The following is a 12,249-nucleotide window of genomic DNA, read 5'->3' as shown; positions in this document are numbered from 1 at the left end:
TATGGTTCTGTCCGTGACAGGAGTCCAGCTTTAGGGGGAGAAGTGGTGGTCATCAACAGACAGTTTTTCCAAACCGTGGCATCCTACGATCCAGGGATGCTACGGTGGGGGGTCAGAGCAAACTGAGTTCTCAGTTATCAGGAAAAGAAAAAAGATCCAACAGAAGAAGATGAACACTGACTTTATTTCACAACTTTATTTGCTTCAGATATTTTCAGTAAGCAAGTTTTCAGGTGTCCTTGAAAGAGTATACTTTGCATACGAAAATCTGAAAGAGCTACAGATCTGTTACTACATGCTATGACTTCAAGTTGTTGAGAGTTTTGCAAACAGATGCTATTCCGATTCTTGGATTAAAGTGATTTTTAGTTCTAGTTTGGAAGTTCCTGATCTGGATCTGCTACTCGATACAGATCTGATTCATTTAAGATCAGGCGTCCGTTGATGCTAGTGTCTTGTAATCTTATTCTACAGTGAAGTTGATAATCACACCATGTATATGCTGAAAAACACAACAACTTTAAAGTGTGATAACACAACTACATAACTACTACAAGTAGCCAAGCTACTTGCCTGAACCAGATGCTCTTCAGAGGAACTATTTCCGAGTTGCTGATACCAGGATGGACGCTTTCAGGAAGATTTTCTACAGGAAGGACAAACTCGCTCATTTTATCCAGCAGGTGTGTGTGATATCTAGGAGATTTTGACGAGGCTACTGGTGTACGATTGGAAAACTGAAAATCCTGCTGTGCAGTCTGAGAGGCCAAGCATTACTGAGCGACTGCAGGAACTGGTACCAATCCCAGTTTAGGAGGTGTGTTTCCGCACCATTGCATGCATCATCCCCGACAACAGTGGCACTTTGAGCAACTTGTCACTCCATTATGTGCCTGATGCATGAAACACTGGAGGAACTCAATGTATTGTGTACTGGTTTTACAAAACTATTATTTTCTTCTTGTTTAAAGGACTTTATACTTCTGTAAGAATATCTGCTTACATACAGTAACGGCAAAAAAACCCCACAAGCATAACTCTAAGCTCAGTCATGAATGAGGATCTAAGCTGCATCCATATATGGAATGCATATGAATAATTAAATAATTACTCAGTTTTGTCATTTGTTTTATACACTTCTAAACAAAGATATAGATAATAATTAGAAATATATTTTTTAAAAGTAATACCTAAAAATATTTACTTTTAATCACAAAATGGTGCATCCTTTTCTCACTCTACTTGAACTCTGTCAGCAGGGCCGTCTCCCCTCTGGCGGAAGTGATTGGTCTGAAACTCACTTTCTGTCGAGGTCAACCAATCAGACGTTGGGGTCTAGCCGCCATGCTAATGAAACTGCTAAAGTCATTTAGCATAAAGTTATAGAATACACATTGAAATAGTTGTATCCGAGTTGAAGATATCATTACTTTAAATATTAGTTTTGAATTTCACATGATCATTTATTCGTGTATTCGAAAAATAATTGACTTATGTGTTCCCATATATGTACTTTTTTAAAAATAAAAGTAATGTATTTTTATGATTTATTCATCTATTGTTCAATACTAAACATATGTACCCGGCTGGTTTACGAAGCAAAAGCCAACAGATGCCTGGGCATCGTACTATGAGTACTCTTTCATCCAGACATATGCTCTGAATCATTTGGCGTTATAAAGTAAAATCAGTTATTGCTCTGTTATGTTTACCTGCCTAAACAAAGTCTTGATATTTTATCGCATAATTACTAAATATTATATTTTATATTTATTTAGTATCGTTGGTGTACTATTATCATTTAAATAAAATTCCGTGACTGTGTAAAATAAACCAAAGCTTTTTTTTTTTATGCCTTCTCAGTTGTCAACAGCAGAGGGAGCCAGCGGTCTTCAACGTCACCAGTGTTGGAAAATGCTTACTGGTGTCTGTTATTTGCTGTACAAACAAATCACATTCACTCATGAAAGAAGTGATATATAATGTTCCTGCATGATGAAACAGGTTTCTCTGTTGTGGTGTGGCTCGGAGAGTTAGCTTGAAGTAGTTATTGAGTTGTGAAGAGTGAGAGTGAGAGAGCAAGAAGAAGGCAAGAATGGAGAAGGAAGAAAAAAATGATTGTTTTGTAAGACTTGGAAAAAAAAAAGAAGAAAAACTTAACTGCTGGCATGAATATGTTGACCTGGTTGAAGCCTCTGTTGCTTTTAAGACCAGTCACTGAGCTTTATCATGCTTTTCCAAAACCATTTAGCTCTATTTACAGAAAATCTTGGAAATTAATTAGCCATAAACTGTCTAAAGCTTTCTGTGGAAGGTAAACATTGTTGTCAATTACAATATTACCCTTTATTATGTGTTTGATTTTGAGTTGCCATAAAAAAATAAGGCATATTTCTGATTTGGCTTAGGAGGTAATGGTTAAAAAAAAAAAAAAAAAAGGTTGGCAACAAGACTGTTGTGAAAAACCAATTGAGGTTTCAGTAGAGAAGGTAAAAGATGCAGTGTCTTGCATTAACTTTCCATTTTTTGTTTTTCTAAAGCCTGTAACAACATGAGCTGAAGAGCCACTCAGAAAGGAAAAATTCATTACTCAAAAAAAAAAAAAAAAAAACAATCGTAAAATATCCAGTTGAAGTTGTAAGAAAATGGAAGTAATTTGAGGTATTCAAAGTGTAAAATTTCTCCATCTTTAGAAAACTGGAAAAACTACTGAGTTTATAACAAAATTAGTCTTCAGACTGTTCCTCTGATGTGCTCCCTTCACTCCTGACATCGCCATCCTCCTCTGACGTCAGGTGTGACCTTTTGACTCCCCTTCACTGTCGTCTCCTCCCGACAGCATCTTCCATCTTTTCTCCATGCTGGGGTGACCGCGGTGATAAACACCGAACAGCAACACCCACAAATGCTGATGGCTGCCTGGCATGTCATGTTATCGCTCCCACAGAACCAGGTGACTCAGACGGAGATCCATCTCCACAGAGAGGGAGGTGATTGTAGACTTCCCGTGCCTTCTTTGGAGAACCTTGGTTTTCTTTTTTCACATAGTCAGTCCTATATATAAATATATATATATATATATATATATATATATATATATATATATATATATATATATATATATATATATTTTTTTTTTTTTTTTTTTCAATGATTCCTGAGGTGCAGTTATGTCTTTGTGGATGTGCGTCTGGAGCAGAGCTGACACAAAACACAGATTAACTGCAGTGAAATGGGATAAAAACTTGACAACCAGCAGCAATTAGTGTCAAACACAGTTATCAGTATGTTAAAAACACACACTTTGTGACTTTTAAGAAACGGTTTGCAAAGCTCTTTGTGAGCTCCAGACTAAAAGGAATTTATGATTGATGAACTTTATAAAAGTTGCTTTGAGATACACAATTGTTTTACACTGGTGTTTTGTTGTTATTGTTGTTACTTTGAGGAAAAAAACAAACATATTTCTAATAAAAGATAATCCCCATAAAACCTGTCAAATATGTTACCTTAAATATTCTTTTAGCAAGCTACTAAAATTAGACTTTAAATTTAGATTTTTTTTTTTTAGAATAGAATTCAACTTTATTGTCATTGCACTGTCACAAGCACAAGCAACGAGATGTAGTTTGCATCTATCCAGAAGTGCTCTACGAGATATAAATATTTATTTATGGATGTACAAGACTATGTATGTATGGACTATAAGGGGTTATAGCAAAGAGATATAGATATTGTGTATAAATATAAATATGGGAGCTATATGCACAGATTATACTGATTATACAGAATATACAAGAATGTTAGGGAATGGATTATAGATAAATAATGGCAGATAAAATTTACAGGTTGTATGTGTGTGTGAAGAAAACAGTCCGTGATGTGTGTGTGTGTGAGGATAGTCCATGTGTTATTGTTGTATGAGAGGATAGGGGAGTACAGTCCTTATAGTTTATGTTTTATGTCAGGAGACGTTCAAAAGCGAGACAGCTGTGGGAAAGAAGCTGTTCCGGTGCCTGGTGGTTCTGGTCCGTAGGTTTCTGTAACGCCTCCCAGAGGGCAGGAGGGAAAAGAGTGTGTGTGCTGGGTGAGTGGAGTCCTTTGTGATCTTCCAGGCCCTTTATAGGTCATGACTTGACCATTTATAGGTCAAGTCAGGGTTGAGACATCCGAAAGACTAACCCCACTAGGACCATCTGAATTCTTGAAAGCCAGAGATCATTAAGACAGAGAACAGATGCTGTGAAATCTGATTTTCACATATCTAAGCCCGCAGATACATAAACACACGGCACAAAATAAAACGTCATCTAAAATTTTCTGACAAGGTCTGCTAAGGGAACAAAACACTGCCAAGTAATCCTTCTTTGTGCATACGTTTTAGCACTGACGTCTCAGCAAGGACACTTACATCAGCGTTACCTCAGCACAAAAGAAGACAACCCTGTCCTGAAAGCTCTTTGGGAGAATAATTCTCCAACATTTGTTGCAAAACTACTAGAAACTCTCCTCTGACAGGCAGACAACAAAAGAGGTTATTTTGCTGCTGTCCTGGTGCTTTTCTTTTTTTCCCCCCCATCTAAGGAATGAAGCTGCCATTAATCTCCACTTCTGACATGCTTATTGTTCTGCTACCCCCTCCCATCACCTTTGCAGTAGCACCTATAGGTACAGACACTCATTTATCAAAACAAAAGTTGTCCTGCAAGGACATCCCCCCCACCCACCCACCCACCCACACTTCTTCTTGCTTTACACCGATGCAAATAGCAGCTGCTGTCTCACTCTGAGCGGGGCAGATAAATGTGAAGCCCTCACACCGAGGGCCTCTCAAGGCCCAGTGCTTATGGGGGAAACATAACAAGTCAAACATTAAAGCTGGAAGAGCCTAATTTAAATGCGAGGACCACAGCCTGTTCCTGAACATATGTCCATTACGTCCGCAGAGATGAAAGCGCTGCTATTTATTACCGAGAGGAAAGTTCTCTCCTCCGACAAAGCAACTTTCTTTTATTTTTCCCTTTCTTTTTTAGAACCAAAATCTGGGGCGAAGGACAAGTGAAGTGGCTCCTTTCACTGGCATCAAGTGCTCATTTGAATGGAAGGAAAAAAATGTGCGGCTGTGCCCTGAAAAAAAAAAAGTGTGCTCGGGTGGAAGGGCTGGACAGGAAAGCATTGTTGGTGTATTTGGGTCAGGGCCGCCGCAAAAATAATGCGAACCGAGAGGATTGAAGTGAAGGCTCAGGTGTTAAAAAGAATCCCTTCGGTAGAGATTTTCCCCACATTCAAAGGAGAAAAACAAAAATGAAACAAGAATGAGGAAGGCTATAAAGCAGCAAAACCAGGTGGGCTTCAGTCGGGCTAATGACAGACAAAGTGGGGAAAGTGGTGAATTAAAGATGAGTTTGCTGGCAGGTGGATAAAACGACGTGTAAGCAGCGAGGATGGGATTGTCTGTACGCCATTAAATATGAATGGGTCTCGTGACCCCAAGCGAAATGACAACATTCCCACAGATGTGCAGCTAAATGAACATGTAATCGTTCTCAGCGCAAAAACATCCAGATCATCTTGGGGCAGACCTCTGTTTCCCATTAAGGCTTTTCTACATGACTGTGAAAAACGGCATCCAATTCCACGTCACACACCGGCATAAATTTCAGACGAAGTATGTATTAGACTGTGCAACAAATTACTACACTCACACACTTCAGAATGTTGAACAAAAATCACCACCATGGTTTTATGCTAATTTTCTTTTGAGCATTGACATTAATAGATAACTCCCAAACTTTTATTTTGTTTGTTTTTTGGCAATTCTTCTAGGATTTTCAGGGTAGAGAGCTGGAATCATGGTTCCATAAATTATAGAGTCAAGCAGGTCCTGAAGAAGCAAAGCAACCACTGACCACCACACTGCCTCCCCCATGTTTGATTGTTGGTACCTTTAATGCTAAGTTATGATGGGTCACAAACCTTCCAAGAAAGTCTTTGGTGTCACTTTCAAAGATCATGAAGATGTTTGTTTTTTGTGGTAAATCTGAGCACTTTGTGTTATTTTGTTCAGCAAAGGTTTCGACCTTGTCACTCTCTCATGGATGACCTTTACCCTGGATTTTTTTTGCTTTTATTGACTGAGGAAAGTGAGACGCTAAGTGCTTTTGGCTCTTGTTGTTGGGATATTTTGGATGAGGTAACAATGCCTTCCTGAATCTTAATTTTAGAGTGACCTCATCTAGGAAGGTTCACTACTGCTACTGTTCTGTTTTTGTAGATACCGGCTCCCTAGTCAGCCATAAAGCCTTTGAAATGGCTTTGTAACCCTTTAAATTTGTTTTGTTTTGCTTCTTTATCAGTTCTTACATTTCTTTAGATTAGGGGACTATATGTTGTTTCTTGAGATCTTTCAGTCTACTTCATGTTCCCAGGCAGGTTTAATTTACTTTTTTGATAATTTCATAAATTATCATTTGAAAACAGATGTAGATTTTTTGATGACCTGAAACATTGAAATGGAAAAAAAGATATCAGGAGAAAGGCTTTCTCACGTTGCTGTTAATTATGTGATGCACAAAATCTGTTAATATTTTGGAAATATTTCCTGTTTTGTTCCTAGGTTAACTTCGCACTTTATTAAAATTACCTCTCCAGTAGAACGTGTTAGCTATAAAAGATCTACTAACCTGACTTTCCATTTGTTCAATGACTCCCCCAAACCTCCGATGTATTTCTTCAGTGAACGCAAAACAAAAAATCCATCTCATAAGAGTCATGTTTTTTTTTTTTTTAATAGCACATGTGTTTATCTGATAAATATAAAAAAAGGGAAAAGGTTGTTACAGTACATTCCATTTGCAGAGAAGCAGAGTCAAAGCTACAGGAGTTGAGATGACGAGAGCAGATCTGTTGGGACAAAAGTTATGACCTTATTCCTGGTTTAACGTTGCATCAGCTGAGGCCAGCAAATCGCACTGCCATAACTTCCTTCACGGGTTGCATTGTTTATGGCCGTTGCGCACGTCTGAATTCTCTAAAGTAGAAAAAAATAAATTTTTAGTGTGGATACATTCATAGATGGTCATAGATGGTACATATATATATAAGTATATATAAGTGTCTTTATTTCCTTTATTTCCCTATTGTGCTTTATGAGGGAATATTGCCTTCACCCCAACAGGTGAGTGAACTGAAATCTCAGAGCTGCTAACCCAGGGCGCCAATCAGGGGGGGGATGCATTATGGTGTGGTTCGTGACCCAATTGGAGAACATTTGCTCCAAGCCACTTTACAATAGGGGTGACTACCTTGTGCCCCAAAATAACCCTTGTTTAAACAGAGCTGACTTCTGCTAAATATGCATCAGTAAATGCCAGGTTTAGCGATTAAAATACCAAACCGTGTTTCCTTTAAATAGAAGGGGTAAATGGCAAGCTGGATCTCCAAGGGGCGACATGCAGCATGTTAATGTGTGTCTACAGGCACTACTCAAAAGGTTTGGAAAGGCATGCAGAGAGAAATAGGGGTAGGAGGGTAGGGGCATTTGAAAAAGTGAGGCAAAAGTAGGGGGAGGCAAAGAGTCCCTGTGCTCAGTGTGACAGACCACAGCAGGGGTTGTTCTGCCAAAGGCGTAGCACGAGTCCCTCGCCACCATCAGTACCGTTCCAACAGACATTTTCCTTCATCCTTTTACCCCCTTTTTCCCCTTGGGCAGGTGGGTAAAGAGCACGAGACGCCCCATCTCTCGTTTCACAGTGTCCTCTTTTCCAAATTCAACCAGTCATGCATTGTTCTATTGCAGCCAGAGCATCCGACCAGGGTTGAGTGAGTAAGGAAAGAAGGGTTAACAGGCAGAAGAAGAGGGGAAAGCAGAGAGCACACACCACTGCTCTGTTCTTCGATGTTAATGTCTCGACCTCCATTACGGCAGAGTCCAGTCCGAGGAGCCTCAAGGTGTGGGACTAAAGATCAACCTCATCCATTAATCTACCACCGTAAAACTCCAAAGCCGACTCAAACCTCTACATGCCACTTAAGAGCACTACGTTTTGTTTTTATAAAGCTATACACCTAAACATTTTCTGTCCTCATGCAATTGGATTTTTAAAAGCTTCCAAAACAAAAAAAGAATTGCTTGTTGCATCCCTCTACTGCCTTGGAGGCCGCAGCTAAACAGTCGTCTATTTAGTTCAGGAATATCCCAAAAATAAAAAATAAAAAGCGTCCTGGAAATTGTCCTGCAGAGTCCAGGAGAGTTCTAAAGGAGATCTGCTACAAAACCCCTAGCTCTGGCTTAGGTAGAGTCTTACGGGTCCAATTTGAGAAGAGCATCCGGGGCTCTTGTGAGGCTCCTCACCCCCCCGTCCAGCGGAAGCGAACTGTGTACCCTTAACCTGATAGAACTAGAAGGCAGAGGAGGCTCCGGGATGACGGAGAGCGGCGGCGGTGGTTGCCGAGACGATAAATCTGGAGTTAAAGGGGGAGTTGACTTGGGTATAATAGCTGGACAAACCAACTGCAGGCTCTGGGGTCTGTGCGTCAGAGAGTCCGCGTAGCACATCGCGGAGTGCTGCTGAGAGATGGTGAGGGACGAGCAGGGCAAAGGCATGGGCGGGTCTGTCCAGATGGGGGCAGCTTTGGACGGTGAGTGGCAGGGCTGTGGAGGGGACGGGCAGTGCAGGTACGTTTGGTGGGCTGGGGAGTAGCGAGTGGGACAGATTATTGCAGGTTGGGGCACCGACGGCGTGAGAGCCTCCATCAGCGTGGCCATTCTCTTCATGACCTGCCCAAGGTCCGCTACTTCTCTCCTCAGGGTGCTCACCTGCAGACGAAAACAGAGACGGTATCTTAAATTAAATATTATGTTGGATATTTGAGATAAAATTTGGGGTATTTTTTTTTTCATATTGTTTATATCTTGGTGCTTTAGCACACACGCTACTGGCATTTTCTCCCAGCAAACCTGCTTTTCCTAGAAGGCACATAGTATTTTACATAATAATCTCCATAATAAGGTACTAAAGTAAGACCTGCCAGAGCTATAGACGTTTCATGGTTTTGTGACATTACAATCATGTCTTTGCTGTTTCAGTCCAAATAAGAAGCCTTTCCACCTTCGACTATAAGAACAACTGCGTCGTAAACAAACACGGCATATGGAAAACTTTTTTTTTTGTGCTTCCTTTTACGTTTATTATTTCTGTTATATTCGTATGTTTTACCTTTGCATGGAAGTCTCTGTTGGTGCCGCACAAAAGATTTTCAGCACCGAATCGTGTAATCGGAAGCAATCTCACCTCGATCTATGCCATTTCTTTCCTTTACATCATAGCTTCAGTTGAAGCTTATGCAAACTGAAATCTCTTGCAGCCGATTCCCAATAAAAGCAGTCAAAACGCAGGGCAACACTGTGAAACACTGCAAGAAACACAGTTTGCTTACCACGATTTCCCAGATCCCACTAGCATGTATTTCTGAACTATATATATTTGCTCATAGGTAATATGAGCCAACATTACCTATTAGTAATATTACCTCATTATCATGAGGTAATAATATGTTAAACGTTTAACACGTGTTCCTGTCATGTGTTAAACAGCTAAACATGAACTGATGATCGCAGGTGTCTGAGGATATTCAATTGGGGGAGGGAGGGGCGTACAAACCCAGAGACAAACACAACTGCCTGATTGCATCCTGCAATCAAGACAATGAGCAACTTTTCTAGCAGTTATTTAAACAAAATCAGGAGGATTTATAAGGAGATTTGACAGGCAGGGATGAAAGGAAAGTAGACGCAGTTGTTGGAACACAGAAGGGAGTGTAGCCATACATGCGTGAGTGACAGACAAAACGATTCCTCCGCTGAGCTGGTAGAATACCAACAAACCCCTTTGTGTTTCATTTGCTTGTGTTGCATCGATTTCATATTTTACTACGTTCAGCAAGTTGGAGAGGGTTAGCTTGAAAAATGTAGAAGTTCACACAGATCCTGCTCCTGGATAACTCGTTTTTTTTCACTTCAGCTGATGGTTTACAATGGAGATTATGAAGATTGTTATTAAAAAGGAGTTCACAGGAAGGTGAAAAGATTTATGTACAGGCAGCCAAGTGGACATTAGGGTGTGCTAGGAGACATGTGAATGCCAGTTTTTGTGTGTAAGGGACACCAGAATGAACCTTTGTAGGTGTAAGGAGGATTATTAATAGTGAGCTACAAGGAAAAGCCACATAGCTAACTACTAAAAGCAGTAGCAAACTGACTGAGGAGGGAAGGAAGGTAACACAGTGAGGTTGGATTGGAGCATAAAGCAGCAATATCACCTCAGACTGTTTACTGCTTGTGGTCATCTTTTCCACCACAAGGTAAAGTGCTAACTCTGATCTCAACTTCTCTGACTACCCAGCAATCCAACTAGAGGTGCTAACAGTGGAGCAGCCTAATTCTTGTTGTTGTTGTCTGCTGCATCGACAACAACAAAAGTGCGAAAAAGAAAAACATAAAGAGACCTTCGGAATCTAACTGATGTTCAATGTGCATGCTCCCAAATGTAACATTTTAGATATTCGTTCATTTTTTTCCAGTTAAAAATATGTGAGGAATTACCCTTAAAGCATCAAATCATATAATTTATGAAGAGATAATTTTAGTTTTTTAAATCTCCGTGGCGGTAGACCACATTCACTGCGCTGTCAAGTTCGCCGTTCAAAACTTAAAACGGATAAGAAAAAGCAGAACATAAACATGTCTGTTAAGAAAAGTTAAAGCTGTACTTTCCAGTGACTGAAATCAATCAATCTGAATGAGTGAGTTACTATTTTCAAAGCATCAGAATTAAGACTCACCTGTTATGCACATAGTCATATTTAAGTTAAGCTATTAAACTATTATTTATTGATTCCACATCGCCTAACTTAGTCTACTTCTTCCTGATAAATTTATAACTTGTAGATTCTGGTCGCTCCCATGCCACTATGAAAAACCCCCAGAAAGGACCCAGGAATCTGTCGATCGGTCACCACTCTTGTGTTTTTTTGCGAGTAAAACTGAGCTGCTGTAATCGTCCATTACATCGATGGCGGCCGGTAATTAGCTGCTCGCTGCATGTGGCGTGTCCACAGAGGGCATGGCCGTGAAGCCTTCCCAATGCGCCATCTGTTTCTGCCAGTCTCGGCGCTCGTGACCATTCATCTGGGCAATGACGCTCATCGTGACAACCGGAGGCACATCAGCTCTCAGCACCGCACACAGCTCCCCATGGGAAGTGCTTCAATCGCCGTGTGAATATGTCAAGAGGCGATCAGGCAAAGCGCACAACTATATTATGATTGCAGCCGACCGAATCCGGCTGGGCACTCCGATTCTCTGTTTGGGTTTTAAGGAGAGACGTCAGACATGCTATGCTTGATAGACTTGCAAATAAAGGATACATAGTGTAATTAGTTAAACAAACCGTGGTATTTTCCAACTAAAATTTTAACAGACAAAAACATTCAGTCCTCTTTTTTTTTTTTTATTTGACAGGCTCACTCCAACTTCCCCTTGTGTGGTTTGGGGAACACTCTGGGCCGAAACCGCGGCTCTGACAAAAATAGAAAAGCAGAGAGAGGCAGGACGGTCCAATCTGACACGCTGTCAACATGATTCCTGGTCTCCCACATTTGAGACAACCGTCGATGGTTTTTGGTCAGGGAGAAAACTACGGCAGACCACAACGAGACCGCAGCCACATTTGCATAGTAAACGCAATATAAAAATCCTATTACCCTGAAATTATAACTTCTTGATGACAAGTCTGATCGTCTTGTTGTGGAAAAAAAAAAACTATTTCCAACAGCCAATACCGGATTCAAGAGGTTAAAGATTTGCAACTACATATTAAGATCTGTAATAGTAATGCTATTGCATGTTACCTCCAGTCACCTATTTTGATAACTAGTGGTTATTACAACCACAATTCAACCACATGTGTCCTAAGGTTCAAGTACAGCTAGAGGCCTACCTCTATTATTCCATGGTAGTGAGAAAATATATTTAAAATGCCTACAGTAGCATGTAAACTGTCAACAGTGTTCACTGTTTCCTGTATTAAAGGATGCTAGCATTAGCCAAGATGCTACCGCTGATACTTACACTTAGAAGTTTAAATCACAGTTTGAAGTGTGACAACTATTCACACTAATGAATTACCATTTAATATTTCATCCTCTTCATAATCATGCTTTTATATAAAAAAAACACACACACACACC

The 12,249-nt window shown here is 40.2% G+C and overlaps 1 protein-coding gene across 1 annotated transcript in view; it reads right to left on the bottom strand.

Annotated features, from left to right (window-relative positions):
- Window positions 1-6,819: 6,819 nt before the first annotated feature.
- Window positions 6,820-12,249, bottom strand: part of kcnh8 (potassium voltage-gated channel subfamily H member 8) — a 57,390-nt gene continuing 51,960 nt past the window's right edge. The window contains exon 16 of the mRNA XM_023344513.1: window positions 6,820-8,818. Within this exon, the coding sequence (XP_023200281.1) occupies window positions 8,303-8,818 (516 nt within the window). The 3' untranslated portion in view covers window positions 6,820-8,302. The remainder of the gene's footprint in view (window positions 8,819-12,249) is intronic.

Source organism: Xiphophorus maculatus, chromosome 13 (assembly GCF_002775205.1).
Source record: "Xiphophorus maculatus strain JP 163 A chromosome 13, X_maculatus-5.0-male, whole genome shotgun sequence".
Taxonomy (NCBI): domain Eukaryota; kingdom Metazoa; phylum Chordata; class Actinopteri; order Cyprinodontiformes; family Poeciliidae; genus Xiphophorus; species Xiphophorus maculatus.
The sequence above is the reverse complement of the archived record's forward strand: the minus strand, read 5'-3'. Positions and strand labels throughout refer to the sequence as shown.